The 17,522-nt window shown below is 47.4% G+C and overlaps 1 protein-coding gene across 3 annotated transcripts in view; it reads right to left on the reverse strand.

Annotated features, from left to right (window-relative positions):
* Positions 1–17,522, reverse strand: part of MBP (myelin basic protein) — a 147,837-nt gene that overhangs the window by 13,308 nt on the left and 117,007 nt on the right. For all 3 annotated transcript variants that reach the window (XM_087439352.1, XM_087439354.1, XM_087439353.1), the window contains one exon: positions 571–678. In XM_087439352.1, the coding sequence (XP_087295478.1) occupies positions 571–678 (108 nt within the window). The remainder of the gene's footprint in view (positions 1–570; positions 679–17,522) is intronic.

The raw sequence follows: 17,522 nt of genomic DNA on the forward strand, positions 1-17,522 counted from the left end.
TTTGTTACAACTGGTGAACCAATGTTGATACATCATTATTAGCTGAAGTCCATAGCTGACAGTAGGTTTCACTCTCTGTGATGTACATTCTATGGTTTTGACAAATGTATGACGTGTATCCACTGTCACAGTATCACTCAGAGGGGTTTCATTGCCCTAAAAATGCCCCGTGCTCCCCCTACTCACCCCTCCCTTCCCCGAACCCCTGGCAACCACTGATCTTTTCACCGTCTCCACAGTTGTGCAAAGCCTGTGTTTCTAAACTAAGGGTCTCATAATGGTTTAGTCTCCAAAGGAGTGAGTTCTCTGATGGAACACGAAGTTCAGTAAGTGGCACGTGCAGTTTGGACTTTGGGATCAGGTGCTGGGCTGAGCTCAGAGCCCAACGCCACCCTGAGGAGGAGGGAGGCGTCGTCTGGGCACACGGTCACGCGCCTCGTGAATCAGAGCTCAGTGTTGTCTGGGGAGGTACTCGTGCCCTTCACAGACTGCAACAGTGGCCAAGCGCCCCACCCCACAACCTCTGATTCTCCCTCAGCCCCCTGCCCACGGCCGGAAGGGAGCACTTACAATGTTCTTGAAGAAGTGCACTACGGGGTTCTCGTCTTGGGGCCGGCCGTCCCGAGACTTCTGGGGCAGGGAGCCGTAGTGGGTGGTTCTTGCTGCGTGATGTCCATCCTGAAAGACAGGGGCACAGCAACCTCAGGACAGGTCCCTACCCTCTGCTCTGTCCTCCTCGGGAGGCCGCCTCTTCTCTCCGCTGTGGATCTGGGTCCATTCTGAATCAGGACCTCATGCTAGGAGGTTGCTGAGGCCCCACAAGACACTCCTGAGACAGGAGGGGGCTCAGAGCAGGATGTCTGCACGGTGCCGGGGAGGTATTTCCATCACTGAGTCAGTGTACCCCCAGCGCCCGAAATCACAGAAGTGTGGTGGAGGGGAAGTGAAGGTGATTTATGGGTGATTCCAGCCAAGATCTGGGCGGGGCAAGCACAGCATTGAGAGAAAGATATCCTTTCCCCCAAGCTTCTGGTTCTGATAAAGGAAAAGACTCCGGAATTACACACAAAACAACCATAGTTACAGAATTCAAGCCCGTTCATTGGCTTTGCGGTGGTTGCATAACGTGAACTAGCCTGTTTCTCAAAGTCCATGTCTCAGGTCACAGTGGCACTGGAGTCTGCCCAGCGTGGTACCACCCCTTCCACATCTTGAGTAAAGAGGTTAGGACTGCTGGCTGTGAGTGCCTGGGGCTGTTCGTAATCAACGGAACCAGAACTTTCTAGGTCAGTAAGGGTTGCCTGGAAGTCACCAAATGGTGAGTGCTGATGGAGAGCAAGGGGCAGCAAGGGAATCTCTGTCCTTGCAGCCCCCACCTGTCCCTCTTTGGCTGACCATTGACTGTGGATGCCCACCAGCAGGAGACATGCACAATGCAAGGAAGGCCAACCACACGGGGAGGGCCACATCCACCACTTTCCGTGGAGAAGGGGATCCATCTGCAGGAGCTCTTAATGAGAGCCTTCCAAGCAAGACAGCTCTCAGAAGAGCAGAGGGAAGCCCCTCTGGGGGAGCTGGTTGAGGAACTGACTTTGTGTCTTTCCCTGCTCTCTCTCTGCTGTTCCCACCACCCACTCGGTCATGAATATGGTGAAGGATGTGAGTGAACTAACGCAGGGAAGCTTTCGAAGTCCGGAGGAGGGTCTCACGGGCAGCCTGGCATTGCAGCGGCTAACGGGAATTCTGTTAGCAATCAGTTAAATGTGCTGACATGGTGTGAAGCACTTCCCTCCGTTGTCAGCTTTGGGCCCATTGTTTGGGGGGACCCCGTCTCGTTCGGAGGACACTTTTGCCACCAAAAAGTCTAAAATGTGCTTCTCCAGAATTTAAAGCATTTAATGGGCATAATTTAGTGGGTGACTGGGTTATTGTTAATATTTATGACACTCCCCCGCTGTCTGTCCTCCTACCTCAAACCAGCAGGCCTGAGACCCCCCCGTCACCCCCGACTTTCCTCTGCTCTACTTCCCCTGTTCACTCAGCTAACAAGTTGTGTAGGTCTTCTTTATACTACTCCTTGCATTCCTTCCCCTCCCCCACTACTGACATTAAAACAAAAGCTGGGTCATCTGCCTCACTGATTCTTCCCTCTCCAGCCCAGACACCCTTCTCCTTCCCCTCGACAACCACTCCCTCTTCTGCGAGATCCGCTGCCTCCTGAGCATCCAGGTTTTCTCCTCTTCCTGAGACCTGATCTCGGCCTTGAGTGGACCAGCCACCTCCCTCTCCTTTGAACAAGGTGTCACGCGTGCCCTTGTCTCCTGCTTCCCTGTGACTTTTGTGCCCTGCTCAACCTTCAAGTCCAAGGTCCTCCTTCTCTGGTCCTGACTAGAGCCAAGGCTTCCTGACTTCCCTGCAGTCCTCTCTGCCCCTCCCAGCCATTCTCCACGCTGCGGTCAGAGGAAGGCTTCTGAAGCACAGATCAGGGCGGGTGTCCCCGCCCCTTCTTAATGACCGTCCAGTGGCCCCCCAGTGCCCGCCCATGGAGAGCACTTCTGAACAGGTGCCCTCGTGCTGCCTTCAGCCTCTATCCAGAGCCTGATGCCCTCCCCCCACACTCACCCCGCCACCCTCTATGCTGGGCGTCTGCCCCCCTCCCTCGACCGTGCCTGGTACAAGGCTCTCGATGGTTTCGCTGTCCCAGGCCTTTGTACAGGGCTTCCTGCAATGCCCTCCCTTGCCCTCTGGCTTAGCCCCTCTTCAAGGCATCCCCTGTGCATAGCTTTCTCCAGCTGGCCTGGGCAGGCTCGGGACAGTGTTCTGTTTTCTGCCTGCTCATTCAGAAGCTCCCTCACAGTGTGGAGCATGGATGGTATGACTATGTGTTGTGCGTCCCTCGTCTCCACTGCGTTGGAGCATCTCAGGACTCTAATTCCCCGCTCACAGAGGGGCACGAGGAGTTGAACTATGCTGTGGGCGTGAGAGTGCGGGCAGAAGCAGATGCATCTGAACTGGAAGATGTCAGCGGCAGGGGAACGAGCTGGAGAGATTCACTGACTGTTGAGACTCCTGATCCTTCGTATTCTTATTCTCTCTGCTGATGTTGCAGGAACCTAAGTCAGCTGGCTCTCCTCCTATTATCTTGTCTTTCACCTATACCTTTCTGCATTCACTGACCAATTAGATTCAGTCACCGAGAGCCAACCTTATACATTTTTCTTCTCCAATGGAAGAGTGAGTGTAAAACTAAGAAGTGAAAAACAGAACAGATGAGCCAGGAAACTGTTCAAATTGCTTACTTTAAGACATATATCTTTAGGTGTCTAATAGGTCTACCAGGTGAAGTTATTTGTCAGATAACAGCCTAGTGGCCTGAAATAATTAAAACAGCTCAAAATTTAGTACAACTTCCTCTTCCCTTGGTGTTTGACACCATGTTTCTGCTGTGGGTTGTTGGATTTGAGTCATAGAAACATCACGCACGTTTAACTCACCCATCCTGTAATTAAACTAGAAAAATGTCTTAAACTTTACATAGACGTTTTAAAAGAAATGAACATTCAGTCATTTCATGCAGATCTCATATTGTTAAAACTTATTCATGTTGTGAGATAGTTAATGAAATATTATGTAGATAATGTTTCACATGTGAATTATGCATACCTGCTTTAAACGCTAAAGAAAAATTATATATGTTTGTGATTTTTATAATGAATATATTGGTCACTAATCTTTTGAGAGAAAAGTAATTTAAATCTTTTAAGGAACACTTAACTTGGTAAGTTGCATTTTAGCTCGTGGCGCTAAGGGGTCAGAACTGTTCATGAGCAAGGCAGTGGGTGCAGTTACGGCCCTCAGCACAGAACCAGGCAGGCATTAAGCGGTAACTGTTGCTGAATTAACGTGGAGACTGTTTAGATCACTTTTAAGACAGAACCTAACCTAACACACACAGAATAGATCTTCAGTAAATAGAGCAATTACCACAGAATCACACAATTCTTTTGTTACATGTGCATTGGAGAGAGACTGAACCAGGATTTAGACTTTTGGGTCTAAATCGTCAGTTGCACAGATAATTCGATGTGGTCACAGAGTTATGATTGTATTGTTATATTATAGTTGTAATAGTCTGTTACTAAAACGGCATTTAGTCAATCATATTTCTATATACTAGAAATGAACAGTTAAAAAAACCCCAATTTGGCTGGCCCGGTGGCGCAAGCGGTTAAGTGCGCGCTCTCTGCTGCGGCGGCCCGGGGTTCGCTGGTTCGGATCCCGGGCGCGCACCGACGCACTGCTTGGCAAGCCATGCTGTGGCGGCATCCCATATAAAGTGGAGGAAGATGGGCACAGATGTTAGCCCAGGGCCGTCTTCCTCAGCAAAAAAAGAGGAGGATTGGCGGATGTTAGCACAGGGCTGATCTCCTCACAAAAAAAAAAAAAAAACAAAAAAACCCCAATTTAAAAACACCACCAATACAACAGCATCAAAGAAACAAAATATTAGGTCTAAATCTAATAAAACATGTATAGGAAATTTATGCTAAAAATTAGAAATTGCTGGTAGAAGAAATCAAAGACGACTTAAATAATGGAGAGAGAGACTGCATTCACGATGGAAGACTCAATATGGTGAAGATGTCAATTGTCCCCAAATTGATCTACAGAGTTAATGCACTTCTGATCAAAATCCCTGCAGAGTTTTGTTTAGATATAGACAAAGTGATTCTAAAACTATATGGAAATGCAAAAGAACCAAAATAGCTAAACAACTGTGGAAAAGAAGAATAAAGTTAGAGAAGTCACATCACTTGATTTTAAGGTTCCTGTATTGCTATGGTAATCCAGGCAGTGTGGTGTTAGCGAAGCGGCAGACCCACAGATCAATGGAACACATAGGGTCCAGAAACAGACCCACTCAAACAGGATCAACTGATTTTTGACAAAGGTGCAAAGACAATTCAATGGAGAAAGGATAGTCTTTTCAACAAATGGTATTACAACTACTGGACATCCATATCCAAAAAAATGAACCTCAACCCAAAGTCACACCTTATACAAAAATCAACTCAAAATGGTTCATAGATCTCTATCTACAAGGTAAAACTAAGAAATTTTAGAAGAAAACATAGGAGAAAATCTTCACAACTTGGGGGTAAGCAACAAGTTCATAGACCTGACACCAAAAGCATGATCCATACAGAAAAAATGGATACATTGGACTCGATCAATACCTAAAACTTTTGTTTTGCAAAAGACACTGTTAAGAGAATTAAAAGACAAGCTAGACCAAGAAGATATTTGCAAATCACATATGTGACAAAGGACTTGAAACTAGAATATATAAAGAACTCTCAAAACTCAATGGTAAAGAAACAAACAACCTAGTTAAAAAATGGACAAAACACTGAATAAACACTTCATCAAAGAGGATGAGCAGAAGGCAAATAAGCACGTGGGAAGATGCTGAGCATCATCAGCCATGAAGAAGATGCCAATTAAAACCACAAGGAGCTACCCCTACACACCTTTCAGAATGGCTAAAATAGAAAATACTGACAATACTAAGTGCCGGCTAGGATGTGACACAACTGGAACTCTCATGCATTGCTGGTAGGAATGCAAAACGGTACAGTCACTCTGTAAAACAACTTGGCAGTTTCTTATAAAGTTAAGCATATACTTACCATATGACCCAGTAACCCCACTTCCTGCTTTGAATGATAAAAGAAAAATTATATATTTTTGGAAGTGATTTCTGTAATGAACGTATCAGTCACCAATCTTTTGAGGGAAAAGTAATTTAAATCTTAAATGAAAACTTATGATCACACTAAAACCTGTCCATGAATGTTTATAGCAGCTCAATTCACAATGAGACAGACAACCTGACATGCTCATCAACAAGTGAAAGGATCAACAGACTGTGGTACATTCATACAATGGAATACTACTCAGCAACAAACAGGAACAGACTTTTGATACATGCAACAACTCAAGGCATCTCCAAGGCATTGTGCTGAGTGAAAGAAGCCATTCTGAAAAGATTTCATACTGTATGATCTCATTTATGTGACATTCTTCAAAAGACTAAACTATAGTGAGGGCGACCTGGGCAGTGGTTGCCAGGGGTTAGGGGTGGGGAGAGCAGAAGGGTGTGGAGACAACAAAAGGAAAGTGGGAGGGAGGTTTTGGGGGGATATGTCCTTATTGGAGTGGCAGCTACACAAAACAACACGTGTTAAAATCCACAGAACTACACCACAAAAAAGCGACTGTTACTGTATGTTAATCTACAAAATAACACAAAATAAGGCCATTTAACATAGTCTACCACTATGTAGCCAAAAGTTGATGGAAACATTATATCTTTTCATGGATTTCCCAGTTGGAGATCTCTGCATGGGTATGACTGGTCTTCTCTCTAATATGAGCATCTCATTTCCATCTCTGAGCTCTTACTTGCATGCGTACCCTCGCTTAGAATGTCTTCGCCCTCCAAACATCTCTGTTTTCTGAACAATACGGCACCTTTAGGCTGTAATATCTCATTTGGCATCCGATTGTCCTTTTTAGTTTTCTATAAGCATCTTACCTCTCCAGTTACATATTAATCTTTTGAAGGAAAAAATGAAAATTTCTCTGTGGTCCCCAAAGCTTCTGCAGTCTAACCTACACATGGAGCTCTGTAAATATAAACAGATGGAGGAACAAAGAAACCTCTTTCTGCTGTGGCCTCATGGACAGAGCGCCCCGCTGGAAGCCGAAGGCTCCGGTCCTGATGCCAGAGCCTGTGTGACTTGAGCCGCCGCCGTGTGTGTGTCGGGGCTTCTGTGTCCTCACGTGTGAAACGACCGGGTTGAAATGGAGACTTGCTGAGAGATTTTCAGCTCTAAATTCTTACTAAGAGGCCACCTCTCAATAGGAGCCAAGGAGAGAACGGCGATTCTCCAGGAGGTTTGTATCTCAGGATGTCTCCTAAGACCAGGCCTGGTGTTTAATCTCTTTACTTACGCGTCACCAAGGAGCTTTTGTGGTGAGCGCAGGGAGAAGAGCTAAGAAACCCACCTCAGTTGTCTTGGCGATGATGCCCTCACACAGTGGCCGGGAGGGGTGTATAGCTGAGTCACCCTTACAAAATGTTGTTATTGTTGTAGTAAAGCATACATAGCATAAACTTGACCATTTCAACCATTTTTAAGAGTACAGTTCAGCGACATTAAGTAAATTCACATTGATGTGCAGCCATTACCACCATCCATTTCCAGAACTTTCTCATCTTCCCAAACTGAAACTCTGCAGACATTAAACACTAACTCCTCATTCCCCCCACCCCAGGCCCTGGCACATCCCATTCTGCTCTCTATCTCTGTGGCCTTGACTACTCTGCGTCCCCCATACGGTGGAATCAGACAGTATTTGTCCCGTCATGACTGGCTTCTTTCACTCAGCATGACGTTTACAAGGTTCATCCATGGTGTAGCAGGTGTCAGAATTTCCTTCCTCTTTAAGGCTGAATAATGTTCCATTGCATGTATATGCCACACTTGCTTACCCATTCATCCGTTGACGGACACTTGGGTTGTTTCCACCTTTTGGCTATTGTGCTGGGTCACCTGGTCTGACCCAGACCCTGGGATGCTGATCTGATCTGGCCTCCGACAACTGGCAGAAGAGACACCAAGACTCCCAACTCTCCTTCCCTCAATAGCCTGAAATGAAACTATCTGGCAGGCAGGACGCTGATGCCATTCTGAAGGCCAGCCCACACTGATGAGATGAGCGGTCCACACGCAGCCTCAGGGACGGCTGGGGTGTGCAGCCCTCCATGGGAGAGGCCCGGCTCAGGCAATCCATCTCTGGGGCTGATGGTCAGCTCACGGTCAGAGCAGGGCCAGCATTCGCCCAGGCAGCGGCAGGAGCCAGGGCAGGCCTGGTGAGATACTTTACAACAAGTGGGTTTTGGTTTATTTGTTATATTTTCCAATTGATGAGGAGTGGGTACCTGTCATTTTCTCATACTACACAGTAAACAAGGCGATGCGCTTCCTAGCATGGGGGAGAGCAGGAGGACCCTGTGCCTGGAGGAAACAGTGGGAGGATGAAAAGGGGAGGTGAAGGGAAGACGGAAGACTGGGTGAGGCTCTCAGGGCACGAAGGTGACCTTGTGGGCCTCTCAGTCCAGCTGGGGCCAGGCCCAGTTGGAGGGGCCTAAGGGGGCAGGAGCAGGACGGTGGCTCGGGAATGTCCCTTGCTGAGACCCTCGGAGCCTGGGGCCCGCCACTTGACTCAGTTTCTTCCCTTCAGTCCCTCTCCAGTCCTCAGCCTCTGCCCCAGGAATGCTTGTGACACGTAAGGTCCCTTTAAGGAGGCCCACCGGACGCGGGCTTCCCAGCAGAGGAAGGAGTTCTGTTGCTTAGTTTGTTTTTAAGACACACATTTAGTAATTACCTAATGAAGCACTTTTCTTTTAATCAACCTTTTTTTTTTGCTGAGGAAGAGTCGCCCTGAGCTAACATCTGTTGCCAATCTTTCTCTTTTTGTATGCGAACCGCCACCACAGCACAGCCGCTGATGAGTGTTGTAGGTCTGTGCCCGGAAAATGAACCTGGGCCGCTGAAGCGGAATGCGCCGAACTTAACCAGTAGGCCTCTGCAGCTGGCCCTGCAGCACTTTTTAACTGTGTTCACTAAGGTTTGAAAAAAAAAAGCCAAAGGCTCTGCTTCAGTGGCCTGGGTTGGGTTCCTGGGCGTGGACCTACTCCACTTGTCTGTCAGTGGCCATGTTGTGGCAGCAGCTTGCATCCAAAAAGGAGGAAGATTGGCAACAGCTGTTAGCTCAAGGCAAATATTCCTCAGCAAAAAAAGAAAAAAAGCCAACATTGTTAATGTTTCCCAGTTATTTGCTGAGATTGGCATCTCTGTGTCCACGCTGTCCTGTTCCACATCACTCACTTACTCGGTAGGTATTAAAAGGCAGAGGGGGAATTCCAATGTCAGCTGCACTATAAAGTAAGAACTGGACAGAGGGACAGCAGTCACTTGTCCCACCATGAGCCATCAGAAAAGGAAGAGGCTGGAGATACTGGAACCCACCCCACGTCCACTGGTCCATAGATGAGGTGAGGACAGCTCAGCACAGTATCTCCAATACAGGAGGAGGTGAATATTAGGGACAAGAAAAATTTGAAAAAATAGCCTAATTTTTTTTTAAATGAAAGCTTTTTGATTGTTTGGAAAAATAATACATACTTGTTACATAAAGATGTCAAATCAAATTAAAAAGTGTGTAGAAGAAATTCTACCACCTAAGGATGAGCTTTGCTTACACTCTGATGATCCCGTGTTCAGAGAAATGTGCGGGCACCTGGGAATGCGACCACAGTACTCTGCACAGTATTACGCGGCACCGTCATGCTTCTCTTTTGTTGCATCCTGATTAATAACACAACAAACTTCTTGACGGCAAATAAAACAACATTGTGCTGAACAGTTTTAAGCACCTTAGGAGGAAGGCCATGGGATAAAGGACAACCATTTCATTAATTTTTAAAGCAAAGGACTTTTTCCACTAGCCTGTTTCATTGAACTGTTTTTGAAAAATTGATTCCTTTCCCTCCATGTGTGATAATGTCCTTCACCAGCAGGGGGAGCGCGTGCACTTGGCTTCCGGGTCGCTTCCCGGTTCCCTCTCCAGACATTAAGGGATTTTTAACTATTTTCCAATTTGCTGGAGAGCTGAGAGTTCTTAAACTTTCGAGTAATAACAGGAGATTAGTTTTCGCCTGACACGGCTGAAGATCAATGGTCATCAGGATGAAGATTCATTCCTTTGAATATTGTGGCTGTTTTATGAAAATAGGGAAGAGGCATTTGTCTGCACCATTATTTGCATTTGGATTTGATTAGAGACAAACTGATGGAGTCATTCACTAGCAGAAGGAAATGCTGTATCTTGAAAAAGTTAATATTCTCTGTGTCTGGGGTTTTGTGTTTAGGGGAAAAAAAAGGAGTTCTAGTTCTTACTTTATTTCTTGTCTGAGAGAGCAATTTAAAGTCTTTCCTGAATCCGCCATCAGAATGTCAGTAAATAAAATCATAGTGAATCCACGGTTCTGGGGCGTGTCCCCGCCTCTGTGTGTTTACACCCGTGGGGTCTGGACCCTGAGGTGCACCTGTGTGTTCCCCGTGGGACCAGGCCCAGCCCAATGGGACTCGAGTTCCCTCCTCTCACTGCCCAGGCTTTAGTCTGCTTGTTTTTCTCTACTGCATGAATGATGCTGGATGGGTTCAAAAGAGGAGCCAAGAGAATAACAATGAATCATTAGATACATAAACATAAATAAATGACCCAGAAGACTGCCCAGGTGTGGACTGATAGCTTATAGTGGTTACATAGTAGACTACAAGTTTGTTATAAGAACGACTCTCTTTCTGGTATTTTAAAACCCAAATTCTCAAATCTTGTGCATCTACACTCTGCCCCTAATGATGATGAGCGTTGATAATGATGTGATGACTTGAGGTACATTGCAATATTAGAATGTCTTTTAAATATCATTAAGTATGCTTTGGCTTCCTCCAGATACATGTATCAATTAAAAGCACATTCTGTTCCTCCACTTGTACTCTATTTTATTGTGTGCTAGTTTTGGGGCAATTGGTCCTTCAAATACAGTAGTATCTAATGGGTAATATCTGCTCCATCTTTCCTGCATGATGGAGAACAGCGATGAGCTCTGTGTGGAGTCGCTATTTGGAAACGTTTGCCCTTTTATAAACTTGAAATTGAGTGCAGTCACAGAGGTGACCAGTGTAGGTGTCCCTCACACCAGCTTTCTCCACCTCAATCCACCGCTGGCCTTGGGTCTATTACTACAGAGACCTCCAAGGTGCTCCCAGTCTGGCCGTCAGCATTGGTCCCGGGACTTGAGCAAACATCTAACTCTGTGAAGAGAAACCTGAGATGGCCAGAGGCCCATGCAGCGTGCCTTAGTCTGGGAGATGGTCCCTGCTGCCATTTCAGAAGGACACGTTAGAAAGTTGCCTCTCTGTCTATTATCTCAGAAATGTCCAGAGAGTAACATCCAGCAGCTAAGAGCAGTGACAATTTTCTTATTGGCGCTTTCTTAATCAAGTAAGTAAGCTAGGTTCTAGAAATGCACATTTCTCCTTATTTCCCCCAAAGGATCCAATGTCAAAAAGAGCAAAGAAAGTGATTCTATTTGCTTTGAAAACACAAGGTGTTCACATTATTATTTTCACCCCCACTGCTCACAGACCAAAAATGCTGCCTAGCCTGTCCTGAAGCGACCACTTCACTCTACAGACGTGGACATTGATACTCAAATGGTTAGTTAAGAGATGTGTTTGCCGGTCTCCTCACTTTCAGGCCAGGGCTCGAGCTTTAGACGGCAACGCCACTCGAGATTCCTGTGGATCCGTGTGGGATGAGAGGCTGACGTTCCGAACCTAAAACCCGGCAGCAGGAGGAGAGAGTCACGGGCTAGCCGTAGGGCAGAGGGGGAGGGGAGGGAGAAGAGCGGGTTTTAAAAAATTGTGGGTTTATTTTGTTTATGTGTTTCCGAGTTTGTAGACTTACCTTACGTTAAGTTGTGAAGATACATGAGCTGGAAATAAAAATGTGCTCATATATAAGAAAAAGAAATGACTCTGTGGATGGAGTCAATTAGAGATGTCAGTTAATATCCAGAGAATCAGGGAAGGTGTAATGGCTGCTTTTCACTAGAAAACTAGTTTTTACTGATTTTGGCAAGTACTGATAGTTAGATACAACCAATGCAAGTCTAGTTAATGAGATGAGGTTTTTCCATTTCGTTATCATTTTAAAGGATGCAGTTCTATGTAATTCAAACCAGGGGCTGATCAGCTCCCACTTTCGATGGAAAAGTTATGCCTGGAGACACGTGGATTGTATTGTCTGCATCCTTCTATTTTGTTCATGTGGTTCACGTGGTTCAAACCAGCCCTCAACAAACAAACATGTCTTTGATACTTAGTCCTTTAATTAACAGGTTGAACACTGCAGAGTTTTGTGTATATCTACAAAGCAGCATTAAGGACACCTGCGGTTCATTTGGACAGTTTCAACAGTGGTCTGGAGAGGGAGAGAGTAAAGGAACTTGCATTTTGCTTTTTTGTTTCCCTGAGAGAGATCTCTCATTTGTGGCACTCTCAAGAATCGAAGATCCAGGCAGCTAAGCGGTTAATCTGTTTAACCTGCAGATTATGACGGTGGAACCAGATTACAACGGGGTCATCGTTTTCCTGAACTGCCGACAACAGGTGGGACAACACAGTATGATCTGGAATCAATAAAATGATGTTTTCTTGTGAAAGTGCTAATAAAACCAACTACGCTTCTCCCACATTGTCTTCTCGATATTTGAGAACCAGGAAACATAGTTCACCTGGAAACGGATCTACTTTTTTCTTGCTTCACATTTCTTTCATGGTTTATAAAATCCTTCAATTCCTCAGAAATCTTGTTTAAAATGATCGATCCTCCTTAAAGACTTCCTGAAGGAGGCAGTCACCTGAGCAGTTTCCTCCTTCTGTCAGGTGACTCTTTTCCTTGCCAGCCACACCTGTTTCCGCCACGAAACCGCCCCACCTCTTTGTGAACCCTTGGAAGGGAGGGTTGTGGCATCTTTATGCCCCCATGGTGACTGGCCCAGGTGCTGAACTAGGTGCCAATACAATAAATATTATCGAACAGAGCGCGTGTACAAAGGTCACAAGTTTGGGGACGAAGTGACACATCTGACTGTAACCTGTCTGAGCCTGGCCTTTCTCCCTTTCAGGGGAGGTCCACGTGTTTGCGGCGTAAATCTCGAGGGCGAGTGTTTACTCTCACGTCCCTGAGCCCAGGACCCTCTGGCCATTCTCAGAAATCACGGGTGACGCCCGTTCCCTCGCTGCCCTCCGGCTGTGCTCCGGCTTTTTTTATATATGTTTTTCGGAGGAAACAATTACGCCATTTCTGGTCAAGCAGTTCCCACTATGACTCAGGAGAGGGTGTTAGATTTTTCTGGCAAGGTCACGGCATTTTAGATTTTGCAATCTGTAGAGAATTCTTTTCTGTCCAAGTGATATAGGCAGTTGGCCCTGTGTTTTTGCCCTTTGCAAGTTTGAGAATATGTTTGTTCCCAAATCATTGACTCAAATGAGTTTACTTAAAGCCATGGGCTGTTTCTTTCTTTAGAGAAAGGTGTGCAGGAGAAATTCACAGGTGAACCTTTATTTAGACGGAAATTGTAGGAGACCTGCAACTGTTCTGATAACAGGTTTTCCCCAGATACTGGAGAACGAGCACGCCAGTGGCGGGTGTGGATGGCCAGTGATAGAGGTTTGTGGGTTTGGTATTATTCCTGGTGGTCTGCTCAGGTGGACTGTCGCTTTTCCCAGTGACTCCAAGTGTGAGAGTGTCTACTGTTAGCAGACTGTGAGGCTGAAGGCAGCGATCTGAATGCTGCTGTCTGAGACACAGGGTGTGTGGGGGTCACATCTGCTCTGTTTTCCTCCCCGATGCTGTTTCACTGGAAAGGAGGGCATTCCAGCTCCTCCGGCCTCCTCTGGAGGGACAGCTTTGCCTCCACGCGACGGCAATGCAATGACTGGAATCAGAGAGCTCTTGGCAATGACAAAACGACATCTCATGGAATGTGAGCACGAGGCTCTCACTCCGGGCACAGAAAGGCACAAAACGTCAATTGTCACAGCCCCGTGCTCCTGCACAATAAGTTAACCCTTCCATGTTTTTCTGACCTGGGATTTCATCTCAAAGGGAAGAGCTTCTGATGCCTCATTTCCAACTCTCTCATCCTGGTGAGTGGACGTGATGGAGGAGAAGGCAATGGAGGTGGGCAGGTAGCACCTGTTGGAGCGGGAAGCTGCTCTCGAATTGGTGAGAAAGTCATAGACATGGTTGTGTATTTTCCACCTGGCAGCTCTGCCATCTTTTCTCTGTCTTACATTAGCAACCTGATGGGCAGCTTGCTCTTACGGGCCATTTTGTGGAGGAGCCGCCATTTAGGAGACATCTGCGATGACCAGAGCGCGGGGAAGCACGCCACCGTTACTTGTCAGATGAAGCAGCGTCTCCTTCCTCGTCTCAGGAGACCTCTGAGAGCTCACGGCAAAAGGAGCCGGGTTATCTTCCCTACGAGAAGGGCTCGTTGCTGTCTGTTTCCCGAATTGAGGACAGCTGGAGCTGGTGGTGAGCGCAAAACTCAAGTCCAGCTCCATTTTTAAAGACCTCAAAGTGTCAAAGTGTGTAGAAGACTCTTTTTAGCATAAACGTCAAGCTAACGTCACAATAGAGGCATAAACCAAAACAATTACCCGGGATGCCTTTTCTTGGCTTGCAATTCAGTTATCTCCTTGCACAGAACATGGTCAAGCAGTTTAAGGGATGCAGGATCTGGAAAATTTTCTTTGGAAGGAAGAGCCAAGTTGCAACAGGCTCTCGAGTGGGTGAAGGCCGTGTCCCGGGCGCGGCTGCAGAGGGAAGCGGCCCCTCAGTGGACGGAACAGACCGCTGGGCCCGCTCCGGGCAAGGCGAGGCTGAAGGCCAGCCAGCCTCCTGTCTGTGTTGGCATGTTCCCCGAGGAACTTGGTCTGCTCTGGGTCCCCGCGGCTGGACCTACAGGGCCGAGCAAAACTTGGAGCCATCAAAATCACACAACTCTGGTCAGAGCCATTTATTTGGCAAATAGGAATCTGATTCAGAAAACCTGAAGACGAAGTACGAGGGACCTCTCTGGAAGGTCTTCCAGCGTGAGCACACCTGGGAGACTAGTGGCTGTGTTTCTCACAAGCAGAACAGGATCCAACAAGCTGAACGCACACCATGTCATCTTCCCCATCGCTTCTGGATGGCGAGAGCTGCATTATGACAGGCGGTTACGAATTTCCCCTGACGACTTAAAGACTGGTGGGTCCTAGTTGTTCAAAGAAATATTTGCAATCAGTGAATCTGACACCTGCACTTTATGGTTGCGGAAACTGAGGCCCGAGAACAGGAAAACAGTGGCCCAAAGGCTGGGGCTGGTGAGTGGCAGAGGGAAACCCGGGCCTCCCAGGGACAAGGCTGCGCTTCTTGGCGGCTCCACAGGGTTCCTGAAGGTCTTTCCAGAACAGCTCGGAGTCTGCGTGGAGAGGTGGGGTCTGATTAGACCCATGTTTGCACAGGACCAGCGGCACAGAGTGTGTGCCTCTCATAGTTCTCTCATTTAGCACGGGATCCCCAGGGTGCTGGAGGGACAGTGATTGTTTTTGCTGTTTCTGCTGCATTATAGGTGAGGACAGGAAGCTCAGAGAAGATGAGCGGCGGCTGAGCGGTAGAATTAGACCCATGGCGTGTGGTTTTGATTCTCACCAGGCGCTTTTCCACATACCAAGTGTCTCCGACTCCCTGAACCCCAGTGTGCCATGGGGCGGCCGGGGGTTCAGAAGCAGGGAGAGTGTCTTTGGGCACCTCTGTAGGTGCTCCCCGCGGCCGGGTGGCTGGACAGTGTCCTCTCCAGGCAGGAAGGGTCAGTGGTCTGCAGCCACGGAAGCAGGTGGACTTTCAAAGGAAAGCAGTAAGAGGAGTTTGCTGGAAATCAAGACCAGAGGCTTTCCCCTTCCTGTTCCTCTCCAGGGGCCCAGATGGAGGCAAGAACATGAGGGGTGAAGGCGGGACTGAGGGGACCCTGTGCGAGGCTTTGCACGGCCTGACAGCGCCCTGCACCGTGCTCTGGGCCCACCTTTCCAGCTCCTTCCATCCCCAGCACCATGTGCTCTGTTCTCAGTGGTCCAGCAGGTTTATGCCGTGCCTACCTGGGGCTCAGAGGCTGCGATGGGGCTGACGTGGAGGGCGAGATGGCAGGACAGACTGACGAGGAAACAGAAGAAAAAGGGATTTGCCTGTTTTCCCGTGGAGTTGTCTTCCTCCATTGTATATTTTGCTCTTTGTTTCTTCCTTGGAATTCTTGCTTTTCCAACTTTGCTTTTGGGTTCTCAAATATTATTTCATTCGTCTACTCGTGCTCCCCTCTTCCCCCCTTCCACAGTCATGGTACGTCCCTTGGAGAACCCAAACCACTTTCATCCTAAGGAAAATGTTCAGTCTCCTGGAATCAAAGAATTCCTAGGGAGGAGTCGGGTTCCTGGAAAACCATCAACGGCACTGGAACCAATTTGTTCTTTGATGTGTTATCTTTGATTTCATAGTAGGTGGGTCTTTCTTACCCTTCATGGTATATTTGCAGGGAGGGAGAGACAGACAGAGACAGAGAGAGACAGAGAGAAAGAGAAGTGTTCTGGAAGGTCAGGGTGCAGAACGTCAGCTTGGCAATGTTCATCGACACCTTTGGAGTTTCCGAACCACAGGAGAAGGAAGGAAGTTTTCGGTTCCGAGTCACACGGCCCCACATCATTAGTTCCCAGCATTGTGAGTCAGCTGTTCAGCTTGTGGCTTCACCCATCGGCTTTTATCTCCTCTGCAGGCCTATTTCAAGTGTGCTTTGTTGTAGGATCTCAGACCACAAGTGTATTTTGAAGCCACTCAGTGCAACCAGGCCCTTGCAATCTTTTTCCGTGGCTGGTGCCATTAAATCTACTCTCTAATAAACATAACCACCTTCTTGAACTCATAAAGAATCCCAAAGTGCTGGAGGAAGACATTGAAAATAATCAAAGGCTCTTTCTCAGAGAGGAGAGACACGATCCAGGGCTTGTTCTCTTGCTCAGAATGAGAACACGCAGCTGTGCAGCCTGGAGGTGCTCTGTCAGCAGAGGGAGGAGCTGGGGGGTCTCAGACCAGAGCCCCTGCCTGCTCTGGGCTCGCCTGATGCAGAAGCACCTCCTGGAAAGCACTATGCATGATTGGGCCCTGTCCAATCAACGACGGAGAGGCCTTGATGTTTGGAATATGGCCCTTGAAGAGTTCTTTGCCATCAGTAACAATCTTGGGGAGCCTGTTGGGGTGCGTCTCTGTGCGGCAGCTTTGCCTCTGGTTTCATGTGATACTCTGTCTTCGATTTCCCTTCACTCAATGGACACGTAAACACCACGCACAAACATGCACACAACCCTCCAGTGCTTCTTCACATGTTTTAACAGTCTTCAGGAGCACGTTCTGGCAAGCCAGTCCACATCCTGTCTGGACTGGAACGGGGTGTCCGTAAATGAACAACTAATAAACACAAAGAACCTATTATTGGAGACCTGCAGTGTGTCCTGTGTACCTGCGACGTTTCCACTGGAGGTCAAAACCCCAGCGGCCACACATAGACGGTGCTATGCAGAATATTTGGTTACTTTTGGCCAGGTATTTAAACATACGCAGGAAAGTCGGTCTGGGATGAAGATGTGGAGGACAAGGGTGCTGCTTTTCCTTTGCCAAATGATTTTTTTGAAAGAGAAAGATGGAACATTCTGTCGAAAGTTTCTTATTATTATCTGAGCACCAAAGCCCAATCCTACCCTTCTTTGCGTCTGGGGATTTCTGGCAAG

This window comes from Ceratotherium simum, chromosome 14 (assembly GCF_057802395.1).
Source record: "Ceratotherium simum simum isolate JZ-2026a chromosome 14, ASM5780239v1, whole genome shotgun sequence".
Lineage (NCBI taxonomy): Eukaryota > Metazoa > Chordata > Mammalia > Perissodactyla > Rhinocerotidae > Ceratotherium > Ceratotherium simum.